At 36.6% G+C, this 27,987-nt stretch overlaps 1 protein-coding gene across 8 annotated transcripts in view; it reads right to left on the bottom strand.

Annotated features, from left to right (window-relative positions):
• STXBP5 (syntaxin binding protein 5) overlaps positions 1-27,987 on the bottom strand; it is a 143,235-nt gene that overhangs the window by 94,792 nt on the left and 20,456 nt on the right. For all 8 annotated transcript variants that reach the window (XM_066248449.1, XM_066248452.1, XM_066248451.1 and 5 more), the window contains exons 3-7: positions 22,131-22,212; positions 18,771-18,871; positions 6,916-7,050; positions 4,410-4,473; positions 2,357-2,440 (exon numbers count right to left, since the gene is read on the bottom strand). In XM_066248449.1, coding sequence (XP_066104546.1) covers positions 2,357-2,440; positions 4,410-4,473; positions 6,916-7,050; positions 18,771-18,871; positions 22,131-22,212 — 466 coding nt within the window. The remainder of the gene's footprint in view (positions 1-2,356; positions 2,441-4,409; positions 4,474-6,915; positions 7,051-18,770; positions 18,872-22,130; positions 22,213-27,987) is intronic.

The raw sequence follows: 27,987 nt of genomic DNA, 5'->3' as shown, positions 1-27,987 counted from the left end.
CTGGTGCTCAAACCAGCGACTTTGGGGTTTTGAGCTTGGGTCCTCTGTATCCCAGGCCCATGCTCAATTCACTGTGCTACCGCCTGGTCAGGCTAATTTGAAGACATTAATTAGTGAGCATAAAAATGCTTACTAACTAAAAAGCATAAAACACAAAAGGTATACAGGTATGAAAACAAAGGAAATTCTCTTTCAGTCATGCTTACAAAGATAATATGTAGTCATTTACAAAGTATTCCAATTACTGCTATAGATATTCAATATAGTCTGTCGTATGAATAACTGAAACCATTGATGTGAAAAAATGATACCTTTTATCTTAAAACAAACAAGCAGCACCATTTATCCATTTCCTAGCTCGAGTCACTGAAGTGGAAATTATGAATGCTCCTAGTATCCAAATTATGGTGACTAGGTACTATTACACACTGAAATCAAGCAGTTTCATAGAAAAAGATCTTATAGTAAGTTTGGGACAGACATATACGAGATAAATAAGTATACTTAGTTATAACAGATAGCAAGAAAGCTCTACCAGATTATTATCACCAAACGAATCAGGAACCAAAATAAAGGAGGTGCACTGACCAAAGATGAAATAATTTAAAAATCAGTAACAATAACTTCAATGTTTTGAAGCACATCAAATAGGTTTAAATCTTTAAGTATAGAGAAAAACTAAAAAGAAGAACAGGCTCTGGCTGGTTGGCTCAGTGGTAGAGAATCAACTCGGCATGTGGAAGTGCTGGGTTCAATTCCTGGTCGGGGCATACAAGAGAGGTAACCATCTGCTTCTTCCCCCGTCCTTTCCGTCTCCCCTTCTCTCTCTTCTCCTCCTGCAGCCATGGCTCAATTGATTCGAGCACATTGGTCCCAGGCACTGAGGATAGCTTCATGGAGCCTCTACCTCAGGTGTTAAAAATAGCTCAATTGCAAGCATGGCCCCAGATGGGCAGAGCATTATTCCCCAGATGGGGGTTGCTGGGTGGATCCCAGTCAGTGGCATGTAGGAGTATGTCTCTGTATCTCCCCTACTCTCACTAAAAAAGAAAAGAAAAGAAAAAAAAGAACAAAGTGGTAACCACTGAGATTACTACAAAACAATCCCTTTAGACTAATTACTAAAATAAAAGGAAAGAATAAAGCATTTATCCTACCTTTCCTACATGAACTGGATAACAGATAAGAGGAAATCTCTCTTTACTAAAGAGTCCTAGCTAATGAAAATAGAGAAGGAAGTATAGAGTTAGAGCATCCTCACTTTGAAACCACTCCGCAGTAATAGTTCCAGGCCCTAAATGTCATTGACTGCTAGCATCACACACACTAACATTCCAACCGGTGGAAGAGCAACAGCGTTATCTATGAAGTAATCTTGCTAAATGTAAAAAATAAATCTGAATTTAATCAAGCTTCAGGAAACAATCAAACTCATAGGAAATATCAGGGTAAAAAAAACGTTAAACATAGTAGAAATGCAGACAGAAAAACCCATTTTTGAGGAGACTATCATCCACAAATAAAGGGCAAAAAAGAAGAAATGAGGTAAGGTAGTGAAAAAAGAGTGAGAGGAGAGGTCTATAGTTCAAAAGACTTAGAAGATTTATCAACCAATCGCTACTGATCTATATTATGGTCTTAACGTAAGTAAACTATAAATGTTACAGCATACTATGATCATCTGTATAAAATAAAAATTCCAATTATTAATCTGCTTTTTTTTTTTTTTGTATTTTTCTGAAGTTGGAAACAGGGAGGCAGTCAGACAGACTCCCACATGCGCCCGACCGGGATCCACCTGGCACGCCCACCAGGGGGCGATGCTCTGCCCATCCTGGGCGTTGCTCTGTTGTGACCAGAGCCACTCTAGTGCCTGAGGCAGAGGCCATAGAGCCATCCCCAGCGCCCGGGGCCATCTTTGCTTCAATGGAGCCTTGGCTAAGGGAGGGGAAGAGAGAGACAGAGAGGAAGGAGAGGAGGAGGGGTGGAGAAGCAGATGGGCACTTCTCCTGTGTGCCCTGGCCGGGAATCAAACCCAGGACTTCCACACGCCAGGCCGACGCTCTACCACTGAGCCAACCAGCCAGGGCCTATTAATCTGCTTTTAAATGTACAGAATAGCTCTGCAAAAATACACAAGGTAAGAGAACTGGATGGCCAAACGACAAGGGTAAGAAAGAGATTTTTTATATCTTCTGAGCTATGTGAACATATTATCTGCTATAGGGGGGAAAAAATGTGTTTTATTTTGCAATTACAAAGGCTGCCTAAACTAAAGTCACCAATTAAGTTCTTAGAAAAGCTGCTCTGAAACAGAGAAATAAAATCTTTTGATTAGCAAAAATAATCTCACTACCTCATCATATGTGTATCTGTAGTCGGCTTTCTTTGATTTGAGGTCCCATAACACAACTGTTCCAGACTCAAAGCCAATCAAAAGCTGTAATAAAAGAAAATACCACATTACTTAGGAATGATCTTAATCATATGAAACATTTATTTTCTGATAATAAAAATAACTATTATCATTAATATGCTTCCAAAATAAAATTAAATATAATTAAGCATTTTCAGTGCTAATTACTAATCACCTGGATGACAATGAGAATACTTCATTGCATACTTATATACCTCTGATGATCAGGAACTCAACAAAAAACATACATAGGAAATATGGGAGCTCCAGTGGCTCAATTGGTTAGCGTGCAGTACTTATACAGAAAACTACCATTTTAAAGTCCTAAGTACATATTTTTATTAATATGACATAATTAATTAGCAATACAAATTAACATTTGTAAATGCTTGAGAGTTTACAAACTTTCAAAGAATGATGATATATACAGTTACTATTTCCATTGTATGTTGAGTAGTATGGGAAATATAAACTTGCAGAAATATTATCTATGTTTAAAGAGTTTTTCAAGTTCAGGGAAGTTGACATATACACACATTTCTAATACAAGGCAGTATGTGATAAATACTATAAAATGTATACAAATAAGGTGCTAAAGAATTTGGAAGTAGGAAAAAGCATTTTCTATCAGAATTATCAGGAAAGATATCATGAAAAATATATATTTAATCTGAGCCTTAAAATGGGGGTAGGAATTGACTGGAGAGAGAATATCATTAAATAAACTACCTGAAAGAATTCCAAACACAGGGACTCACATAAACAAGGCATGGGGGCAGCAAAGAGCAGCCCGCATTTGGGAAACAAGAACTATATACTTCAACATGGTGTTCATGTACAGATGTTCTGAAAGATAATGAAGCCCAAGGCTACTTCTAAGGAAACTGTATTTCATTTGTTAGATACTGCAGAACCACTGAAAGCTTCTGACCAGGACAGCAGTGAGATTAAAATGGCACCCTTGGAAGGCTGACCAGGAAATGATTCAAGAATGGGCTGGAATGCCTTGACCTGCTTTGGTCCTAATGAGATGAAATAGAAAAGGGACATTGCAAAGGACTGAAGTGACTTAGTGAGTGATGCAAGGTAGAAGGAAGGAAAGTTTTCAATTTTCCCACCACGCCTTTAACCCAAAGGCTTGCCTTTCAACCAAGTATCTTCTTATACCAAAGAAAACAAAGTGAAGATAGTTACTTAACTTCATGTATACAGTTTCTCTCAAAGCAGACAACTGTGTAATTACAAGCTAACTCCAAACAGAACAGCTACCCTTTCCTTTTCCCAGTGGCAAACGATCTATCAGCCTGACCACTCCCACTAACTAAGAAAAGAAAAACCTAGGTCAACTTCTTCACAAAATTTCTAAGTTTCATTTCTCTGATTTCTGATAGTGATAACTTTCCTGGTACTTACATAGACTAACATCAGAAAATGATACACAGAAATCCTACCTTTAACTAGAACTACCTGAAAGACCGGAAGGATTACGATACAAAAATTCAGGAAAACAGAACTTTTATTATTTTTAGATATATTTAACAAAACTAAATTAACAATAGCTAGGTACCAACTGCATAAAACTGGTTGCTGAGTATAAAATATTAAGTATAATATACAGAGACAAGTGTAACCATAACTTTATAATAACTTACAAAAATTGTGTAACTAAAGTGCTAAAAAAATTAAAAACCAAAAGAGAATTTTTTTCAGGCTTCTCAGAAAATCTGGGAAAATATTTTGAATAAGCCAAAATTAGATTAGTCCCCTTTAACTGTTTCTATTAAATTTAAATTGTTTTAGGGTGTTTTTGTTCTTTAAAATTGTAAATGATTCCAACTCTCACTTGTCTTTTACAATGTATAAAGAAGCCACACAACCTTTGTTAGTCATCTCAACTGTGCAAGGTAACTGCTGTTCTGAAATTTTGCACATTAAAAAAAATTCCAAAATTCACACATTTGGGTAATAAATATGTTTTGGAAAAAAATTCTACCTTTCCTTCATCCATTGGATTATCACTTATATGGACAACAGGTCCTGGATGAGATTTAGATGACCTAAAACAAAAAAAGTTAAGGTTTTTTTCTGTTAAAATTTTCAATACAATTATATATGTTCATCACAATAAGCATAGTGAATGGAAAATAAAGATACATGTCTAAAGAATGTAAAAAATTCAGTAAATGATCAATAATAGATGTTTAATTCTTAATATGGATCAAAATAGGAGTCGGAGAAGAAATAGTGACTGTTAAGTTGATATAAGTAAGCAAAATTTATAATTAAATACACTTTATATATAGCAAAGAATCTTTCATTTTGTATTTTAGCACAGAAAATATTCTCTTGGTAGAATTCTCAGAGTCAATAAAGCAGCATCTAAAATATTACTATCTTATTTTACTCAATTCTAGCCTCCAATTAGGGCATCTCATACAGATTCACAATTCACACCAAAAATAAGGACAATTCCATTATGTTTTTTTAAAAAATCAACAAAAGTGATCCTACCTATACTGGCACAGAGAAAAAGATGTCATGCAGAGACGAATATAGCTAAACTGATGCCCATACAATGCAAGTAATCACCTCTCTATTCATAAATTCCAAGGGTTTAAAATTCAGTCCACTTCATGAGAGCCATTTTTAAATTACATAGACACCTATGTATATGGAACCTACCCACTAGATGCTATGAACGACTCAAATGACCACAAAAACCCATATCGTGTGCTGAAGGACTGAGATATGATAATAATGTCCCTTACAGGAAGGAAAACTATGCTTAATACACTATTACAGCTACACCAACACAATACCTAAGAGATAAGCCACAAATTTATCATTTTGTCAAAGTTATATAAAATCTGTGGAATGCAACAATACAGATATGTTTAAAAACAAAAACAAAAACAAAAGAATCTTGCCAATATCCTTAAATTTTTATTTTTATGTCTAAATTACATAAGAAAAAAACTTAGAGAAAGAAATAGGATACAGGCCCTGGCCAGTTGGCACAGTGGTAGAGCATCAGCCTGGTATGTGAATGTCCTGGGTTTGATTCCTAGTCAGGGCACACTGGAGAAGTGATCAGCTACTTCTCTACCCCTACCCCTCCCCCCCTCTCTTTCCTTCCTCCTCCCTTTTCTCCTCCCACAGCCATGGCTTGACTGGTTTGCAAGTTAGCATTGGATGCTGAGGATGACTCTGTGGCCTCCACCTTAGGCACTAAAAAATGGCTCAGTTGCTGAGTAATGGAACAGCTGCCCCAGATAAACAGAGCATTGCACACTAGTGGGCTTGCCAAGTGGATCCTGGTTGGGGTGTATGCAAGAATCTGTCTCTCTGCCTCCCCTCCTCTCACTAAAAAAAGAGAGAAAAAAAAAGAAAGAAAAGGGTACAAAGAAGATTCTAAGACAGTGAAAAGTTAGTTCTAAAAATTAGGATTCTTGGTCCTGGCCAGTTGGCTCAGTGGATCGAGTGTTAGCCTTGGGTGCAGACATCCGGCTTCAATCTCCATCAGGGCACACATGAGAAGTGACCATCTGCTTTTCTCTTCCTCTCCCTCTCCCCCTTCTCTCTCTCTTCCCCTCTCAGAGCCAGTGGCTCATTTGGTTCAAGCATTAGCCTAAGACACCGAGGATAGTTCAGACAGTCTGAGCACCAGCCTCAGGCGCTGAGGATAGCTCAGTTAATTCCAGCATCAGCCCCAGACGGGGTTGCTGGGTGGGTCCCAGTCTGGGCGCATGTGGGAGTCTGCCTCTCTAGCTCCACTCCACTCACTTAAAAGAAAAAAAAAAATTAGGAAACTGAAAGCCCTTTAGCTCATCTAGTTTTTATTGTTGTTATTGGAAAATGAAAACAGTCATTATATCAAAACTAAGGAAAATTAACTGCAAATTAATTTTGCAATATTACATGGCAAACATTTACATTACACTTGTTAATTATTAAAACATATCAAGTTGTAGTTTAGATCAGTGTTGTTTTCCAAACATTGATAGCAAACCATTAGTGGGCCATAAAAAGAATTTAGTGGGGCATGACAAGTGTTTGACATAAAAATAATTACAAGATAAAGACTGTTTTTCATTAATAATTTTTTCATTAAACTTGTTACTGTTTATATATATGTGAACGGATGCATATATAATATGTGTGTGTGTGTGTGTGTGTGTGTATACATATGTTGTGGGCAAATGTGGGTTTACAGTTGTTTGTATGGAAAATAATATAATAACTAATAAAGAATGCAAGAATAAACAATGTTTCATGTACTCACAACTGTAATCCTATTTTTGCCCAGTCCTGTATATAAAGCACTTAAATGTATGAACTGCCAATAGGACTATACTTATAAAAGACTAATCTGTATATATTTAATATCAAGAATGTCTGACACATACTTAATTCAACATGAATTTAATGACTAGCTATTATATAATATAATCATATATGGTACTGATACTTTCAGATATGGAGTATTTGCTCAAACTCACAATTCAATGGCTTTATTCCACATAATGACGTAGCCTGAGAGTGTGAAGGACTCCACATTGACAATATGTATATTACCTCGTTCAGTGCCCACATAGAGCCACTTACTCTGGAAAGGCAAATGGCAAAATGTAACCCTGTAAGAGAAAATATATTTTGAAAAAAAATTAGAAAAATGCCTGATAAATTTTATTAACTGTATTAGAGAGTTAATCATGATATATATATAATGTATGAAAAGCAAAATTCATACACAACTACCAGTATTTAATTATGCTAATTATGATATACAACCATCAGATTTATCTACTCATTATAATCAATATTTAATTATGCTAATTAAACCTGTGCTTATTCAAATATAAGGCCTTACTTTAAACAGACAGCACGGCTGAGTCTTTATAAATTTTCAGAAGAACAAATTATCCAGTGGGAATGGCACAACTATATTCCCATCAGCTTCTTCACTGACCAATAACAGTGGCTCTATTTTGACCAATCAGGACAGTACCTTTTGAACCAATCAAACTGTGAGGATGTGGAGTCCTCATTTGCATGGATATGGACCAATCAGGGACCAGGGGCAGGAATTTCTGTCTATATAAGCCAGCTCCCCTCTGATTCTAGGAGTGCACTTTCTGTCTCCACTGAAGACTGCATTTCCCCTGCTGAACTAATGTCTCATGGGAGCAGAATGGAATAGACCAGTGCAAGCCAGAGCATACTGGTACAGAATAGAGAAGGGCAGGGAGTGGAGCAGACCACACAGGGAAAAGCAACCAGTCCAGAGCAGAACAGGGCAGAACAGACCAGGGAGGAATAGAATTGTCTAGCTGGAGAGTATCTGGCCTCAGGGCTGCCTCACAGCCACACTGTTTTCATAGCTGTGCTGTGTAACAATTGAGCTGTTCTGCATTGAATAAAGTGTCCTTCAATGAACCCCATATTGGGGATTCCTGTTGGCCCTGAATTGGCACCAATGACAATCAGTTAACTATATATATGCAATGGAATATAATTCAGCCATAAAAAAGAATGAGGCCCTGGCCAGTCGGCTCAGTGGTGGAGCGTCAGCCTGGCGTGCAGGAGTCCTGGGTTCGATTCCCGGCCAGGGCACACAGGAGAAGCGCCTATCTGCTTCTCCCCTTCTCCCCCCTCCTTCCTCTCTGTCTCTCTCTTCCCCTCCCGCAACCAAGGCTCCATTGGAGCAAAGTTTGCCCGGGCACTGAGGATGGCTCTGTGGCCTCTGCCTCAGGCACTAGAATGGCTCTGATTGTGGCAGAGCGACGCCCCAGATGGGAAGAGCATCGCCCCCTGGTGGAAATGCCGGGTGGATCCCGGTCGGGTGCATGCGGGAGTCTGTCTGACTGCCTCCCCATTTCCAAATTCGGAGAGGTACAAAAAATAAAATAAAAAATAAAATAAAATAAATAAAAAAAAATAAAAAAGAATGAAATCTTGCCATCTGTAACGACATGGATGAACCCAGAGGGTACTGTACTGAGTGACGTAAGTCAGACAAACAAATGCCATACGATTTCACTTACAAGTGGAATATGAAAAATAAGACAAATGAACAAAGAGAATAGAAAATGACTCATGGATAAAGAGCATTCTGACTCATGCCAGATGGGATGGGAGGGGTGGGGAAGGTGGGTGAAAAACGTAAAGGGACTGAGAAGTATAAACTGGTAGTTACAGAACAGCCATGGGGATGTAAAGTACAGCATAGGGAACATAAGTCAATAGTATAACAACTGTGTATGGTGTTAAATGGGTACTAGATTTACTGGGGTGATCACTATATAAGTTATATAAATGTCTAATCACTGGATTATAAACATGAAGCTAATATTATGAATTAATTATAATTGAAAAATAAAAATTCTTTTTAAAAAACTAAATCAAGCCTGACCTGTGGTGGCACAGTGGATAAAGCGTCGACCTGGAAATGCTGAGGTTGCCGGTTCGAAACCCTGGGCTTGCCTGGTCAAGGCACATATGGGAGTTGATGCTTCCAGCTCCTCCCCCCTTCTCTCTCTCTCTCTCTCTCCTCTCTCTCTCTCTCTCTCTCCCTCTCTCTCTCCTCTCTAAAATGAATAAATAAAATTTAAAAAAAAAAAACTAAATCAAATGTAAAACTAATGGTTAAGACAAACTAGACTTACTATTTTAACAATGCTCTTTCAAGTTGTTATATGATCTTACTTCCTCATTTACAAAGTAAGAATCTGTCTTCTTTGTTGAAAGTTTAAAGAATAACATAAAAAAACCCAAACTTATTTTATATAATAATTGATGAAAAACTATATTGATTACTTAAAAGAAGTAACATATATTGGAGCACTTAAAACTTTACATATGTGTGTATGTCTATATGTATGTGTGTATATATATATAGATTCTTTGTTATTTAATGTCTTTAAGAAAGTGATCCATGATAGAAACCTATTAGTATGCAGTAAAAGTAGTCATGAAACAAGTGGCACTGAATAATTGCCTTGGGATAATGAAATTTTAAGTGTTGGGAATGATACATATACCGTATCCTATTCATTATTTAGCCTTAACAGCAGTCAAATATTATGTAGTCAACAAGTACAAAAACTGAAAGATTTTACTATTATTAGTATGTGACTAAGGACATGTACAGTCTCCTATGTTGAAATTAATCACCCAAAACAAGGGCACAAAAATAATACACAAATGGTTATAATTTTACAGTTTAATCCATAGAAAGAACATAAGCCAAAAGCTCATCTCCATGCCTGTATCACCCTTAGGTTGGCTTCATAGGACAGGAAGTATGTCATCACTTTTATGTTCTTAGAAAATACCACACTACTGTCAACAATGTATGACGATACATATCTTTTCTGGTAACTGTCACAGGTACTTTAGAAAAATCTTTACCATATGTATAGCCCAGAAGAAAAATGTAAGAAATGTTAAAAAAAATAAATAAATAAGCTTCAAGAGAGCTTTGAAGGTCATTTTACATTTGTATTAATTTACTGTATTCTTTAGTAATTATAACTCAATTTATATAAAACATTTAAAAACTTCTGGAAATGTATCCAAATCAAAATATAACAAATGCTATGAAAAAAAAAAGCAATCTGACACTTATTAGCAACTGTTAACGTCACTCTTCTATTTTTATATTAGATTGTCCTTTATTGTACTTTATAGGACAGACATACTCTAAGTCAGTGGTTTTCAACTGCCATCTCATGTATGAAGATCATCGTCCCTTCATACACCATGAGGAAGATTAATTCTTTCACAGACCCGCACAAAATTTCTGGCAGACTCCATGGACTGGCAGTTTAAAACCACTGCCAAGTATCTTCCAGTCTGTCTTTTTTTTATTATTAAAGAACTTCCCACCTGGCCTGTGGTGGCCCAGTAGATAAAGCATTGACCTGGAACACTGAGTTCTCTGGTTCAAAACCTTGGGCTTGCCTGGTAAACGCACATGTGAGAGTTGATGCTTCCTGCTCCTCCCCTCTTCTCTCTCTCTCTATCCTCTCTAAAAAAATTGAATAAAATCTTTAAAAGAAGAATTTCCCCTCCCTCCCTCCCTACTATATATATATATATATGTGTGTGTGTTGTGTGTTTGTGTGTATATATATGTGCATGTATATGTGTATATACAAACACAAATATGACCCTATTTGTACATCATGCAAATTTGCTATATTAAATAATATTTTATTACTTTTTAAATCATCTTTGTCTTTCCCCCCAAATTTACTCTCTCCATAAGTCATATAAATAGTCTGTAACAATATACATACCCTTCTACATTTTTTCTTCATGTTCATAACATACACATAGAACACATAAGGAATTTTGGGCCGAGCAGAAAGTTTTTGTTTTAAAGGATATTATACAAATTGCTCTGAATCTTGTACTATTATTGAAGAGTACCTGGTGAGTGTAGTTCATCTTTCCACTTTATGCTAATGTGTTAGACAAAACTTTTCATCCTTTACTATATAGCTTGTGTTTGTTTGTGAATGCTACTTAAGCACATGCTGTGCAGGTTGAAGATCTTCCCTCTATCACTTTCTTCCAAGTTTAATTTTCCTGGCGTTATTTCACATTTAAGTGTTTAAATAGTTTGCAACTTATTTTAGTTATGAGGGAGGGACCACACTTTTCCCATTTACAGAACAGTTGTCATAGCATTTTTTATTTAATGCATCTTTTTTGTTTGTTTGAAATGTCACCTCTGTCATATAAATGTCTGTCTCTCTGTGCATATGTATGGGTTCTTGAGTCCCTTTACTGTGTTCTTATCCATTCATCTTCACCTTGTAATTACTGTACCATTATAATTTCCACAGCTTCATAAGTTTTTTAATAGCAAGATAGAGAAAGAGAGAGAGAGAAAGAGAGAGGTCAACAGGAAGAGCAAGAGAGAAGCATCAACCCATAGTTGTATCACTTTTAGTTGTTCACTAAGTGCTTCTCATACATGCCTTGACCAGGGAACTCAGATGGAGCCAGTGACCCCTTGTTCAAGCCAGCAACCTTTGGGCTCAAGTCAGCAACCATAGGATCATGTCCATGATCCCATGCTCAATCTAGCAACCTCAGGGTTTCGAACCTGGGACTTAAATAGCCCAGGTTGATGCTCTTTCCACTGCACCATCACTAACCAGGCAACAATTTTGGTCACTAATTAAATAAGTTGCACTTTTTTTTTTCCCAAAACTGTCCTTTTTTCCATATGAATTCTAGAATCAACTTATTAAGTCCCATGAACAATCTTGTTAAAATTTTGATTGGGATAGTACTGAATTTATAGATTACGTTTAGGAAGAAGTGACATATTTTACAACTTGGGTATTCTTTCCTATAACATCCTCTAATTGTTTAAGTCATCTTTTATGCCTTTAATGAAGTTCCTTATATATTTTTGCTCATGTTATTTTAAGGAACTTTTATAGCATGTTCTTTCCCCCTTTTCTCGTTCATTTTCAAACTATGTAATTATGCTTTAGTACATACTTCATAAACAGTTCAACAATTGTATTTTGTTTTAATCCAATTAAAATCTCAGTGATTTTGATTGCTGATATAGTTGAACTTAGTTTTCCACCTTACTTAGCCATGTTTTTTCTATCATTTTATCTCTCTTCCTTACCTATATTTATTCATTTCCTTCCTTTCCTTTTTCTTTCTCTAATGGTTTTAATATTATATGTATTCTATCCTTCCAGAGTTACAATATATCCTTCCAGTATTTAACAATATAAAACAATTGTCACTTTATTCAAATATTTCACAGCATGAAAGAATGCATTAACATTTCTATTAATGTCATAGATTAAATCAATAGGAAAAAGGAGGATAAAAAATCACATGATAATCTAAATAGATGTTAAAAAGGCACTCAATTAAAATTAGCTTTCAAAACTGACAACCAATTCTCAGAGGAAAAGTTCGCTCTTAAACTAATATCCTACATTATCTTTACTATTAAAACCACAATATTATTAAAAGCAATATTATTGAAATTAAAACAAAGTACAAGATATATGCTATTAACAGTATCATTGAACACTGGCCTGGAAATTTTTGCTAATACAGAAAGGCAGGAAAAGGGAGAATAAACCTTCTGCTTCATCCTGAAAATCACTGCCAAGTTAGTACAGATGGAAGTCTGCTGTATCTCCCAGGCATGTCACTTTGGGAAAAAAGAAAAATGTAAAAGCTTTGCTATAGGCCCAAGACCAAACAGCACGCCAAGGATAATCAGACGTCCAAGGATAATAATTGGAACTATTAGTGGGAGGAATAAAGACTATATACAAAATTAGCCTGGGGCTAATACTCTTTTATTTTTTTAAATTTTAAGATTCTCCCTCTTACAACCTATCTCCCAGGTAATTAACACTGCCCATGAAAGACTCTTCTTGAGAAGAGAATCTCATTTCTGAAGTCAGTGATACACCCATCAGTCAACATTTTTTGAGCATTTACTAGATGTCAGACAATGAGACTGTTGCCAACAATAAAAAGATAAAGAAAGTATATACAGTTTACATTCTAATCAAGAAGCCAATCAAGTAAATAAGACAATTACAGTAAGCACACGTGCTTACTATTTGTGCTATTTTCGGGAAAGTTCCTCATAGTACTTATGGGATAATACAAAACCAGGCACAAAATGCAGACTTACAAATTTACAGAACACCTGTGAAAGAGATGACAAGGAGACTTTCAGGATAAACAGAATAGCCTTGGAGGAGCCACTGCCTGGTTGCAAAGAGAGTTCCACATTCTTAGGTGTTTGATTCAGCATTCTCCCACTTCTAGGTACCAAAAATTGTTTAGATTTTTACTGCTGTATAACCAAGTACCACAGACTTAGCAGCTTGGTACAACACCCCCTTTTCAATCCCACAGGTCTGAAGTCCAGGCCCCCATGACTGGATTCTCTACTCAGGGTCTCCCAAGGCTGAAATGCAGGAATAAGCCAGTGTCCCATTCTGGAAGGTCTGGGGAAGAAGCAGCTCTCACACTCATCCATGTTTCTAGTCAAATTCAGCTTCTTGTAACTGTGAGACTGAATCTCCCTTGCACTGAAGCCCTCCCATGCTCTGAACCCTCCTCAGGAAGAGTGCAGTCCCTTTTAAAGACACACCTGATTAAGTCAGGCCCACTGCAGATAATCTCCCAAAGTTGATTAATTGGGACCTCAATTCCAACAACAAAATGTCTTTACCTAGATTAGCATTTGTCTGAATAACTAGAAGCAGAAATACTGAGACCCATATCTTAGAATTCTGTCAAACACACACACACACACACACACACACACACACAGTTAGGAGTAGAAATGTTGAATTATAATGTATTTAAATGCTATCAAAAGGTTTCCACACCGTTGTAATGTTTAAGACTTCCACCAGTAGATTATAAATTACAATGTGTCACATTCAAACCAACATTTTAGGCATTCTGATAAATATGTAGTGGTTCGCATTTCCCTGATGACTGATTTTTGTCTTCTTTTAAAAGAAGCCAGAATATTAAAAAAAGTTGAAAAAGATTGGATTAATTATTCTATCATGTAACATAAACTTCTAAAATGGCATTCATCCGTATTGTCTACGGTTATTTTTATGTCTGAGTCTTTGCTTTAACATAAACTATTCAAGCATTTTATTCATTTTTGCTATCTCAACACTTAGCATAATCCCTGGTAAACAGAAAGTACCCAATGTTTGGTGAATTGACCTTAATCTACCTTCTAAAATGCTTTTATTTTTCATTTCCAAAGTGAAGCACTAGTCCCATTCTTTATTCCTCCTAAACCAAATAACTGTACAGTCCCTTCAGCAGTCTAAGATATAATTCTCTAAGCCAGAATCGGGAGGCAAAAGTAGATTTACAGTTGTGAGTATACAAAATTCAGAATGTATTCTTGCATTCTCTGTATTATAACTGTCAAACTACTTTTGCTCACCCCTGTATGCCTTAATTCTATCTACCATTAATCTATTTAGCCTTCCTGCCCTCAACATAAAAAAGTGTTTTCAATCATTATTTTGTGTACTTTTGCAAGACTTAGCTTGTGCTGATGGGCAGAGCTAAATTGCTCTTATATTCACCTTTGATGATATAACTCTTCCTTCCATAGAACCTTTTTAGACCGGAGTAAATTTTGAGGCCCTTGTGCAACCAGACCAATCTCTCTGAATGTCTCTCCCAATGCCCTTCTCAGACTTTCTTAGTCATTATGTAATTTTACTCAGGAAACTACCTAACAACTCCTAACCACCTTTCCTTTTACACTCTCAAGGTCATCAATCGCAAATGTCTTTCCTCAAACAGTTTTCCTTCTTTTTTTGCCCCTTTAAATTTTGTCTCAGTACATGGTTCTCTATACTTAGAATTCCCAAGGTGACTCATCATTTCCGTATCACCAACCAATTCTCTTTGTAGACTGGAACCAGGGCCGAGAAGTAGATCCCTATGTCTGCTTTCCCGTTAGGCCTGGCTACCGTTCCATTTCTGTGTCCCAGTCCTGAATCTCATCCCACCAAACTGCTCTCATGTCTAATGCTTGTGCACTTCTCATTACAGTGCTTTCAAAAAAAAATATTTTGCTGATATGATGAACAAATACTGTAATTTTAGGTCCCTGATTTGTTCCAATATTATGACTAATTTTTTTTATACAGAGATATGTGCACTGAATTAATTCAAAATCTTGGGAAGACCTGTATACATTTTTAAGGGCTGGTATCTAGCCAAATACTCTTTTACAGCTATGCCCTATTCATGTGCACTGAGCAAATTATAAGCCTCATACATATGCAAAGCACAATATTTAGGCAGTATTATAATGAGAGTATAATGGGATAAATTAGTTTCTTTCCTGCATTACTTTGTTTATGCTACTAAGAAACTGATGCCAGGGCAGCGTCAGTTCCTGAAGTACATACAGGTACCAACTCTGACATCTGAATGAACTACTCCATTTGTTAAACAGTTTTGTTTCTTAAGAGGACTCTGGACATTAACACTCCACTGATAACTGGCAGGATGTAATTTTGATTATTAATGTATTCCATGTGACACTGTATTTTCCTAATCATTAGAGAAAGATGTGTGCATGCTTATATTATTCTCTAAATGAAATAGATATCTTTATTATGAAATTAAAGAGCTGTGAATCAGTGTTAGAAATAAATTGTAAATCAGTTAGAATAAAGAAAAAATATTTCTCTTTAACATAAATATATTAATTTCAGTATTAAGACTCAGCTCTTCTGTTGCCTAATATATGTATGGCAAAAAAAAAAAAAGAAAAGAAAAAAATTCTATTCCCTGAAATTCCACAAAGAGAAATTTTTTTGAGTCCTGAGATAAATAATTTGTGTGGAAGTGTTTTATAAACAATAAGGACTTATTATTGATAGAATTATTAGAAAATAATAGTGGGGTCTAAGTAAGAAAGCATATATATATAATTCAGTCTTCAGGCTTAAAATGCTTCCTATATTATTATTTTAAAACTGCTATGCAAAAACTTAACATGGCTGAAAATAGTGGGCATGCTAACTCAAGGTAATGAAAAAAGACTAGTAGATAGTTGTGGTTGCTTATAAACCCATGACTTCCCCCAATTAAACTTCCTTTGAAGGTAAAAATGAAGTAGAAGGGAAATGAAATGTACTCTAACAAGGCAATTACCAGAGAGAATATTGCTTGCAAAACTCTCAACTTAGACAACCTCTTCTTTATGTGTATAAACCCAGAAAGGTACAGAATAACGAGGCCCGCCGATGTAAACGTATGAAATACAAGTTTATTCTGGTATTGTTATTTAATTAATTTGCTGCAAACCTACCTTTGCCCTGCCCTGTATATTAGTTTCCCAACAAACGCCATAATAAATTACAAGTTAGGTGGCTTAAAACAACAGAAATGCATTCTTTTCGAATCCTAGAGGCCAGCAACGGGAAATCAAGCTGCTAGCAGGGCTGAGTTAGCGCTCAAGGCTCAGAGGAGACTGTCGCACGCCTCGCTCCCGGCTTCCGGTTCTGCAGCTATCCTTGGCACTGCTCGGCCTGTCGACGCCTCACTGCAGTTCCTACCCCAGTCATCACATCCATATGTGTCTGTCTCTCCTCTTCTGATAAGGCCACCACTCATGTTAGATAAGGACAACTTTGGTAACTTCATACCAACTTGCTTTTACCCTCAAACACTCGATTTCCAAATAAGATTACATTCACAAGTACTGGGAGTCAGGACTTCCACTGTCTTTTGGGGGACACAGTTCAATCCGTAACAAGGGACGGGGTACTGAAGGTCATGCCTTCAAGGTTCTCTACCAATATCCTGCTACAACCAACCCTTTTCAGGCTGCAGGGGTTTTAGATGATGTAGCTGCTCCTGTTGGCAAACTATCTCATGGTATAAATTGTGTTACACATAAATCCCTAGTAAGAGAAGAACCTGGCAATGGGCACAATAAATGACATGCTATGCAGGGAGGACATTTAGAACACTGTATTTTTCTTCAGCTTTCAAAGTATGTTTATTTTTTTGTGATTAAAATAATTCTGTATTGTATCCCAATTGGTTTTAGCCTACTTCCCAATTAGGGACTAAACTATGACCCTGCCCCCCAATTCAAATATTGAAGTCCTAGCCTTAGTACCTCAAAATGTAACTGTACTTGGAGATAGTATCTTTAAAGAGGTAATTTAGGTAAAATAAGATCATATCAATGGGCCATAATCCAATATGACAGGTATCATTATAAGAGGAAATGAGAACACAGATACACACAGAAGAAAGACCATGTGAAGATGTGAAGACACATGACCCCACGGTTGCTGGCTTGAACTCCATGTCGCTGGCTTGTGCAAGGGGTCACTCGGTCTGCTGTATGTAGCCTCCCAGTCAAGGCACATATGAGAAATCAATCAATGAACAACTAAGGTGCGACAAGGAAGAATTGATACTTCTCATCTCTCTCCCTTCCTGCCTGTCTGTCCCTTTCTCTCACTCTTGTCTCTCTCTTGCTAAAAAAAAAACAACAAAAAACAAACAGAAAAAACATATAGGACCTTTCTTGATCATCACCCAGGGACTGCCTGTACATTAATAGAAAAGTATGTCTCAAAAGCAAGGGGAAGAGATGGAGGGGAGGTGACTATATTCCTTACTCATATTTCATCCAAAAATAAGTTCCATATAAATAAAAGATTAAACATAAACACTGCAACTTAAAAGTATAAGAGGCCCTGGCTGGTTGGCTCAGTGGTAGAGCGTCGGCCTGGCGTGCAGAAGTCCCGGGTTCGATTCCCGGCCAGAACACACAGGAGAAGCGCCCATCTGCTTCTCCACCCCTCCCCCTCTCCTTCCTCTCTGTCTCTCTCTTCCCCTCCCGCAGCGAGGCTCCATTGGAGCAAAGATGGCCCGGGTGCTGGGGATGGCTCCTTGGCCTCTGCCCCAGGCACTAGAGTGGCTCTGGTCGCAACAGAGCGACACCCCGGAGGGGCAGAGCATCGCCCCCTGGTGGGCAGAGCGTCGCCCCCTGGTGAGCGTGCCCGGTGGATCCCGGTCGGGCGCATGCAGAAATCTGTCTGACTGTCTCTCCCCGTTTCCAGCTTCAGAAAAATACAAAAAAAAAAAAAAAAAAGTAGTATAAGAAAATATGGAAGAATGTTTTATAAAAGTGGGGCGAACAAGGCCTTTTTAAAGCACAAACACAAAGGTCATAAAGAGATTTCTGTCACCAAGCTGTTCAACTCTACAAGTATCTTATATAGATATCTTCATATATGTGGACAAAGACATATATGTGACATAATATGGCAACACAGTAAAGGGAACAGCAGACAGAAAATGAAATAAGTCCCATTAATAACCAAGACCAAGTGAATTAATCATGGCACTTCCATACAACGGAGTGTTATGCAGTTATGACTAAGGAAGATTTAAATGTGCCAATATGAAACAATTTATCAGATATAGGCACAGAAAAGAATATATAATGTCTTCCCTCTTATATAAAATATAAAATATAAATTTAATAAAAGCAGCAGCAGCTATGCAGAGATTTTTGCTTATATACACAGACTGCAAGGATTCCTAAAAGGACACAAAATGAATGTATGTGGTTGCCTCTCTAAAGAAAGATGGGTCTAAAAAACAACAACTTACTTTTCACTGGATATCTTTTGAAGTTTTGAATTATTTTTTAGAGTGTGCATAAAATCCATCACAGGAAAATAAAATCAAAGAATAAAATTCAAAGAAAATTTTTCAAAAGAGAATAGCAAATATCCTATGTATAGGAAAACTAAGAGAGTCTTACCTTTCTCTGCAAAATTTAAGTGAATGTAGTATGGCAGGTCTCTTCTGACGTAAATTCCATAAATGTAAGGTATCATCAGCCAAGGCACTCACAAGAGCTCCCTTAAAAATAAAGTGTAACATATTTTATACAGAACACAGCTTAGAAATATTAAAGCTACTAAGGAGCTACCATAAGATCTCCTTCTCAAATTTCTACACTTTCTGCCAATAGATTTAGTTTTGCGAAACATTTGTCTTACCCAAATTCTAAACAGCAGGTGCAAAAGTGTACTGTGTGTATAAGTATGTGTAAAAATGCTTACGTGTAAAAATGCTTTAACTTCTTTAACAAAGTGCAATGATACCTTATAAACTAAAAGAATACTGGGATCTAGTTGCAGATAATGGTAGAGTACAAACTATGTAAAATTAAGAGGGCAGACTGTAAGTTACCTCATCATTAATACACACACTTCCTTGACTAAAAGAGCAAAACATATGATGAGTTAACCTTCCTGTTTTACTTGGCCTAAGACAAATCCTTATGAATGTACATGCCTAGATCATAACTCTACTACTAGAATGATAAGGAAAATAAAGACTGCATTCAGCACACTGTAACTGCAACATCCAAAGAGTTAAAAAAATCTAATTTAGAAAGTTAAACATCTGATACTATTAAATACTATTAAGTGTAGAGAGGAAAATCTCTGGCAGTATGTGAAAATCAGGCCAGGAACCCAGTCTCATCCCAGATCTGACAACTCAGAATTCTCAGAGCAGAAAACTATGTAGGTGTTGTTGTTTTTTTAATTCCCAGAAGTGATTCTAATGTGTGAACAAAATTAAAAATCTCTAGATTAGGGCTGATTTATTAAGACATGTGAATGTTTTTCCTTAAAAGAGTAAGATATCTTTTCTTCTACACTCAGAAATTAAGACAAAAGATACAACATGATGAATTTATATTAATTTCAAAAAAGATTTATAATTCTCATTTAAGTTATTATGAGAAATCTTTTAAATTACCTCTTAAAATAAGAGTTGTTTATTTATCTGAAAAAATTAAAATACCTATCAAGACAAAATTTACATTAAGTGATCTTTGCAAGTCCCTTTCCTCCTCTGAAATGTTCTAAGGGCTCTTCTACTGAGGAAGTCCTGTCTCTGCAGCATCACTAGAGAGCAGAAATACACAAAGCTCCGTATGTACCTCCCTTTTCCAAGAGAGCCTCCTCTTATTTACATCACTATGAAGCAGAGAGACTCAAAGGATTCAGACTATCAAAGATCTGTATTTTTCATTCTTATTCCCACTGTAGTTTAAGACCGTATCATCTCCTTTCTCAAGATGTTTGCCTCACCTCAAAATCTCAAGGAAGATAATGTAGAGCCAAAATGGCAGTAATAGCTGACCTCCTATGGTGGCTTTTAACTTATAATTTTCCCAAAATGAAAGCAAACAGCTACTCCCAACTGTCAGATTTCCACAGCTATACTCATTTAAATACTCCTGGTTTACTAAGCATTTTTTAAAATAGCAATGTCATTTTTAAGTAGTTAAATGTAACATTTTAAGTGTATAAAATAAAAGTCATTTCACAGAGTTCTGTGTTGAATAATCTTGAGAAAAGGATCTAATATGAATTATGACAGCATAAAGTACTTAAGATTTCAAAAATTTAGGGTGTATAGTAATTGATTTTGCAGTATGTTATTTACAGTGGCTCATGTACTGCTTTAAAAAATAATCTTAACACAAGTGTAAAGATGGAGAATAGGTTGGTAGTTACCAGGAATTAGAGGCTGACAGCAGCAGGAAAGAGTGATTATAAAGGAGGAACATCCCTTTACAGTGGTGGAAGTGATCTGTACCCTGTTAGTGGTGGTCATTACACAAATCTATATGTATGCTAACACTGCAGGAAACCACACACACACACACACACACACACACACACAGACGCATGTAGAAACTGGGGGTGAAATCTAAAGGTCTCTGTAGTACTAATGTCATTCTCTTGGTTTAATACTGTACTACTGTTCTATAAAATACTACTAAAGAGGAAGCTGAGGGGGGAAGACACAGGACCTCTCTCTTTTAAAACTAACAGCCAATCTAATTATGTAAAACTAAGAAAATTTTCAAAAGGAAAAACAACCTGAGTCCTCATATATAGGTTCAACAACTTTTCTACATGGTGATTTTCTTTTAACACTTTATAATGCAGCTCTATATAAAATACTGAAATTTTAAAAAACAAGCAATCAAATAAGACTTCCCCCAACCCTGAAAAACCTACAAACTGCATATTATTTGGATCGAAATTTTGTTGAGGTTTTTTGATTATCATCTTTAGCGTATTACACCCATGCCTTTAAGAATCTTCTGAGATATGAACAAAACATTTATCAAAAGCCAGAGGTACTTAGTATTTTTTTTCCTCTCATACATTTAAGAATTTAGGGGAACAAATAATGTCCACAAATTATTGTCACGTATAAGGACAGCAGAGCCTCTTCTGGAGTGATTTCTTTCTCCCTTCTTGGACCAGTTTTTCCTGCCTGTCACTACGTACAGTAAAGATCTATTCTCAGAGCCAACCACACTTTCTTTCTTTTTTTTTTTAACTTTTATTTATTCATTTTAGAGAGGAGAGGGAGAGACAGAGAGAGAGAGGAGAGACAGAAGGGGGGTAGGAGCTAGAAGTATCAACTCCCATATGTGCCTTGACCAGGCAAGCCCAGGGCTTCGAACTGGTGACCTCAGCACTTCCAGGTCAACACTTTATCCACTGCGCCACCACAGGTCAGGCTAACCACACTTTCTTAAAACCGGCAAACACATTGTTTACTCTGCTGATAAAAATGGGGTTTCTCTAGCTCCTTCCAAACTTTATAGTCTACCAAAAAGAAAGACATCCTCAATGACTTCAGCCAATAAGTGATGCAAGAACTTGGGACAATAACCAGTTTCTAATGCATTTCAGTTTCCTGGTTGCATTTTGAAACAATTCATTCAAGAAGTATATTTTGTTATTTACATATAATAAGCTCCATCCTTAGAAAACATTTTAATGTAGTTTTTTTAATATTCTATCACTTTCAATATCACTGAAATAAAATTTAAATGCAGCACCCTGTACCAAAATGTTTACCTTCTAACATTCTATTTACAACATTGCTTTGAGAAAAACACCTTACATTATTTATGTAAGGGTCCACAGTGATGCCTTAAAGGGAATTCCTATTATCTCTGACCTATAAAAAATTAAGGTTTTGTTCACATATTTCAATATGAATGAATGGAACAAATCTGAAAGCCCAGATGTGGCCTTATGTCACCCTTACACGGGAGAGATTAAAGCGGTGCACTAACCTCATTAATCAGGAACTGGAGCTGGATTACCGCGGCGCCGCTGTCGTGCTGGCAGTAACACTCCACGCCCGGGCGACCAAAGCTGCCATTAATGCCATCAAGGAGTTTACGGCATGTGTGGGCTTCTTACAGAAATTGGTAAATTATGTAACACTCATAATATTCCAATGACCTAATATTCAATGCACGCTATTTACTGAGGTTGAGATGTAGACCTAGGTTTATTAGATATCAACTTAATCAGGTAGTTTTCTGTTTATAGGGTAGTATTAGAAAAAAAAAGTATTTAAAATAGCAATATACAGAAACAAGATAATATATATTTATAGACTTGACTCTGGTCCAAGTTTTTCTTTTCACTTAAAGAGAAGAAAAGGTAGAACATCCAATTTTGCCTAAGTTAACAAACAAATCTGAAAAATACACAAAAGCCATTTTGAAATTTTGCTCTTAAATAACCTTTTTTTTACAGGTATTTTTCATTCCGATAGTGTCGTTTTAAAAGTTTACACTAAAAATACAATGCAAAGTCACATAACTATATTTCTAATTTTGGCATGATGTTGTATCACCAATGAATGTATCAATTTTTAAAATAGGCTTGAATATAGATTAAAATGCAAATTTCTATGAATTTGCATATAATAACAGCAAACAAAGAGCATTTTCTTTTTAGGCATTAAACAAGTTACATACTTTAACTCCTTTAATCCTTAGAACCCATGAAGAATATATCAATATAATTTCACCCCAAATAAACAGTAAGAAACTGAAGCACAGAGAAATTAAGTATCTTGCCCCAAATCATACAACTAGAAAGTAGCAGAGAGGAAATCCGAATAAGCATTCTGGCTCGACAGTCCATACTCCAAATTTATAAAGTATGCTGAGAAAAGAACAAACAAAACAAAAATGCCCAAATACAGAATTCACTACATGCAAAGCATTGTTAACCTTCACAAACTTGAAATAAGAAGTTCGACAATTTTAATACTGCTACACTAATGAACTTTTCACTACTTGATAAACATTAATAGAAAATACTATAGAAAGCTAAATCTAAAAATAAAATTTGATGGGGATTTAACAAAATCACAGCACTCTTTATACAAATTCACATTTAGGTATATAGATTATGCCTACATTCCATTAACAAACATCCTTAAGTTCTTCTTAATTAAAAATAATTGCAACAAATACTAAATTCCTATTTTCTATTCATTTTTTCCTTTTGACGTCCAGAAAATTTCCAGGTGATATTTATAGTCAATGAATTTTTTGTCATTTTATTAACAATTAATTCTTTTATAAATAGACAAATTGAGCACATTTAGCCAATAGTACTCCTCTTTAAGAATCTTAAGTTAATTATTATTATCGATAGTAGTATTTTTGCTACACCAAATGCAACTATAGGAAACTAGGCTTCAGACTGCTACCATTGGCACTTGGTTGTGCCCAAGCACACCCTTGGCCAAGGAAAGAAATGTCTTCATCTCTGATCATCCATTTCTTTTCTCAGAAGACAGAAAGGACTTTAACCTTTTAGTCAGTAAAGTGAGTCTAATTCATATCTTCCCAGATAAATTCTGGTACCAATTAGTATAGTCTATAATTCCCATTTTATGTGAATGGTGTAAAATTTCTCTTAGATGACCAGGTCAGAATTGATAACTAAATTCATTAAAAAATGTGAGCTATTGTGGAGAATCATAAAAACTCTACTTACTTTACGTATTATTTTTACATAAAACATAATTTTGCTAATCTTGTGACATTAGCCAAAGACATTTTCCTTAACTGTGGCTCTATGAACTAGAACTGGAGTTCAGGATTGTTTTTATTGAATAAAAAAGATAACCATAACTAGCCAGGTAAAACACATGTTTTTAATATTTCCTTTTATTTTTAAGTGAGAGTAGGGGAGAGACAGAGACAGACTCCTGCATGCACCCTGACCGGGATTCACCTGGCAACCCCAGTGCTCTGCCCGTCTGGGGCCATGCTCACAACTGAGCTGAGGCAAAGGCTCCACTGAGCATTCTCAGCAGCTGGGGCCAATGCGCTCAAACCAATCAAGCCATGGCTGCAGGACGGAAAGAGAGAAGGGAGGAGGGACAGGGAAGTGGGGGGAGGGAGAGAGAAAGAGAAAAGGAAGGGGGAAGGGGGAGAAACAGATGGCCATCTCTCCTGTAAGCCATGATCGGGAATCGATCCCAAAACTTGCACACGCCGGGGTCGAAGCTCTATCACTGAGCCAACTGGGGCCATATTTAATTTTTCAAAAGGAACTTTAAAGTCACTAGCAATGCAATCTAAGTACAGAATTCGTATAATCTTATTATTTATTTTCCAATCATCTACTGTTATTTTATCCACTTAACATTAGACATTACATTTCAAGCGACTGACCTCCCTGAAGTTTCTCCAAAGTACAGAATAGACTGTATTTTGCGCACTCACAACTGTAAACCCGTTTGCCCCTGATGCTCAAAGAAGTGATGTTTCTCAAAGTTGCTACTGATTCGTTTCCCTTTTCCTTTGGAGAGGGTAGCACTATGCTGTAGCAAGCCCTGAGGAGTCCTAACACAAAAAAGCCCTACAGATTGGGAAACATATCATAATAAATTGTTACTTTACAATAACAGAAAGTTTAAAAGTAAACTTTAAAGAACTAAGACTGCTTATTTATATAATCAAGAGATAATCTGTGTGGAAAGAACACAAACTCCAGAGCAAGTAGTTCTCAATCCCGGCAGTGTATCGAAAATTCCAGCTCTCCCGCAGACTTCCTAAGCCCAACCTGCTTGCGCAGAGGCCGGCAGCACCTTGTTACTGCTGTTCAGGTGCCACGAGCACATCAGAGGCAGGAAGAGTTCAGACCTAGAGCCAGTGCACATGCCAGCTCTACCACTCGCTTGCTGCGACCTCAGGAGGACATCACACCTTCAACTTTCTTCTTTACGACATGAAGACACCTATTTAGCCTAGCATGAAGAACTGTGGTAAGAATTAAAACTACATAGAATGTACTCACCAAATGGTGGCCATTATCATTGTTTTAACACAATGTACTCATTATTTTAACAAAAACTAACATTACCATACAATGGATATTTCATAATGTAAGAAAATATTAACTCTGAATAGAACAAAACAGTCTGTCATCGATGCAAATACTCACATCCTTTCACACCTCCAATTATTGCCTCTTGAATACATGATTCTTCCTGATATGTCTTTACTGAGAATTAACAGTTTTATTAGAAAATGATCAAACACTGTAACAAAAATCGGCTTGGTTAATTTATTCCCATTTATTGTGGCTATGTTCACAATTAAATGAGAATACAAAATATCTGAAATTAAAATTAAAAAAAAAGATTACATAGTCAACAATTCTGAAAAGGTATTTATTAAATGGAGAAATATGTATTTATTATTCTAATATCTGTTCTTTTATATAAGCATGAATCAATTACAAGGCAAAGCCAAAATTGTAAGGGTACACTGAATATTTATCGCTGTCAACCCACCTCACCTTCTAATGCTGAACTCCATCCAATACATTCTTTTAAAAATGGTGCAACCTTCCTATCTTAGATACCTTTACTCTGAATTCTCTACTGCTTACCTACAAGCGCTATGACATCTACTTCATCCTACTAGGCAACTTGGTCTCTGGAGTAATTAACTGATCTGAACCATGACACATGCCGATACTTCCTACGTGGCCCCACTCGGGGTTTTTGTCCAGAACAATCACCACAGTAACCCCTGAAGAGGAGCTATAGAACGCAAGGCTAACACAGGCTGTGAGCGAACTCCTTGATGAAGGGCTTTGACTTTAAACACAACCCTCTAAAGTAAGTAATACAAAATAAAAAATATTTAAGGGAAAAATATAACATAATGAAACTAGAAATTAATAATCAGGAAAAAAATCAGGAAGAGGTACATGAAGGACAAACAGAAACAAAGTGCAGAGCCAGTGAACCTTTTTATAACACTGTACCATCTAATGCAAACTCAAAATAAGCACTCGGCCAACTGCTTAAATGGTTTTCTCTCGGGGGGTGCGGGCGGGGGCTGGAAAGGGAGGAAGCAAGGAGAAATTAGGAGGGCTTGAACTATATCATCACAGCAGTTAAGATTTACGGAACATGCGCCTGACCAGGCAGTGGTGCGGTGGACAGAGCATCCACCTGCGATGCTGAGGACCCAGGTCTGAAACCCCAAGGTCACTGGCTTGAGCACAAGCTACTCTACTTGAGCACTGGCTCACCATCTTGAGCGCAGGGTCACCAGCTTATGTGGGGAGTCACAGACATGACCCCATGGTCACTGGTTTGAGCCCAAAGGTTGTTGGCTTGAAGCCCAAGGTCGCTGGTTTGAGCCCAAGGTCACTGGCTTGAGCAAGGCTGTCACTGGTTCGCTGGATCCCCCAGTCAAGGCACATATGAGAAAGCAATCAACTATGGTGTAGCAACTATGACTATGGTGTAGCAATCAACTATGGTGTAGCAACTCATCTCTCTCCCTTCCTGTCTGTATGTCCCTATCTGTACCTCCCTCCCTCCCTCTCTCTCTAATAAATAAATAAAGATTTATGGAACACGTAACATGAGTCAAGAACTATGTATGTATTACCTCACACGAGTACTTCTATTATATATCCTGTTGTTTACAAATGAGGAAACTCCTGTACAGCAAGGTTAAATAAGTTGCCTAAGGCCATACAGCTACTTAGTAAGGAGGCTGAGGTCTGAACCTAGGCAGTTTAAGTCCAGAACACATTTCACCAATCCTCACAGCACACACATACACACAAAAGAGCTCATTTCAACATGTAGATGTCACTTCCTAACTTAAAGATATTTTAAAAGTGGAAAATAAACAGAGAAAGTACGTATAATCAGTGTTTTGTACTGGGGTACACAATAAAGTCAAACTGGTTTAATAGTATAAAACTAGACCAAATATAACTTTTAGTATTAAGTAAACATCATAAAATGAATTAGGCATAAACAATATGCCAATCAAAAAATTTTTCTAGACTCTTTTCATATTAGTTATGGTAATAAATACCTACTAATGTTAATAATGAAGCGCCATGGCCCTGCAGAATAAGCAAAAAGCTAGAGTCCTTAACGCTAATTCTAGTTGAAATTTTAAGACAGCCTCCTTACAAGATCTTCATGTATAAAATGATCATCCAATAAACATTTTAGAGACTACAGCTATGTGAAAGAAACAGTTCATAGCAAAGTTAAATAAGACACTAAATGAGTAAACAACTATCCTCAAAAAGCTCATAAATCAAATACTATATTATTAGAATAAAGGGCCTAAAGCACATGATCATCTCAATGGAGAAAAAGTCTGATAAAATCCAACATTATTTCATGATAAAATACCCAACAAGAAAGGCATCTGTGAACACTCCATCAACCTGATCATGGGCATCTATGAACACTCCACAGGTAACATCACCCTTAATGCTGAAAGACTGAATGCTTTCCTGCTTAGCTCAGGAAAAAGAACGTCGGCTCTGTTTCTATTCAACATTACACAGCGTGTTCTAGCCAGGGAAAACAGGCAAGAAAAATGCAAAGTGTCCAGATTGTAAAGAAAGAAGTAAAACTACCTCTATTCATAGACGACATGATCTTATATATGGAAAACTCTAAGAAACCCACTTAAAAACCTATTAGAACAAATAAATGAATTCAGCAAGGTTTGAACAACACACCATCAGTACACAAAAATCATACACTGGCAACAAAGAATCTGAAAAGTGAAATAAGGAAAACAATCGAATTTACAATAACATCACAAAAAAATAAAATACTTGGGA

Source organism: Saccopteryx bilineata, chromosome 12 (genome assembly GCF_036850765.1).
Source record: "Saccopteryx bilineata isolate mSacBil1 chromosome 12, mSacBil1_pri_phased_curated, whole genome shotgun sequence".
Lineage (NCBI taxonomy): Eukaryota > Metazoa > Chordata > Mammalia > Chiroptera > Emballonuridae > Saccopteryx > Saccopteryx bilineata.
Note: the sequence above shows the minus strand (reverse complement) of the source record. Positions and strands in the feature narration are given on the sequence as shown.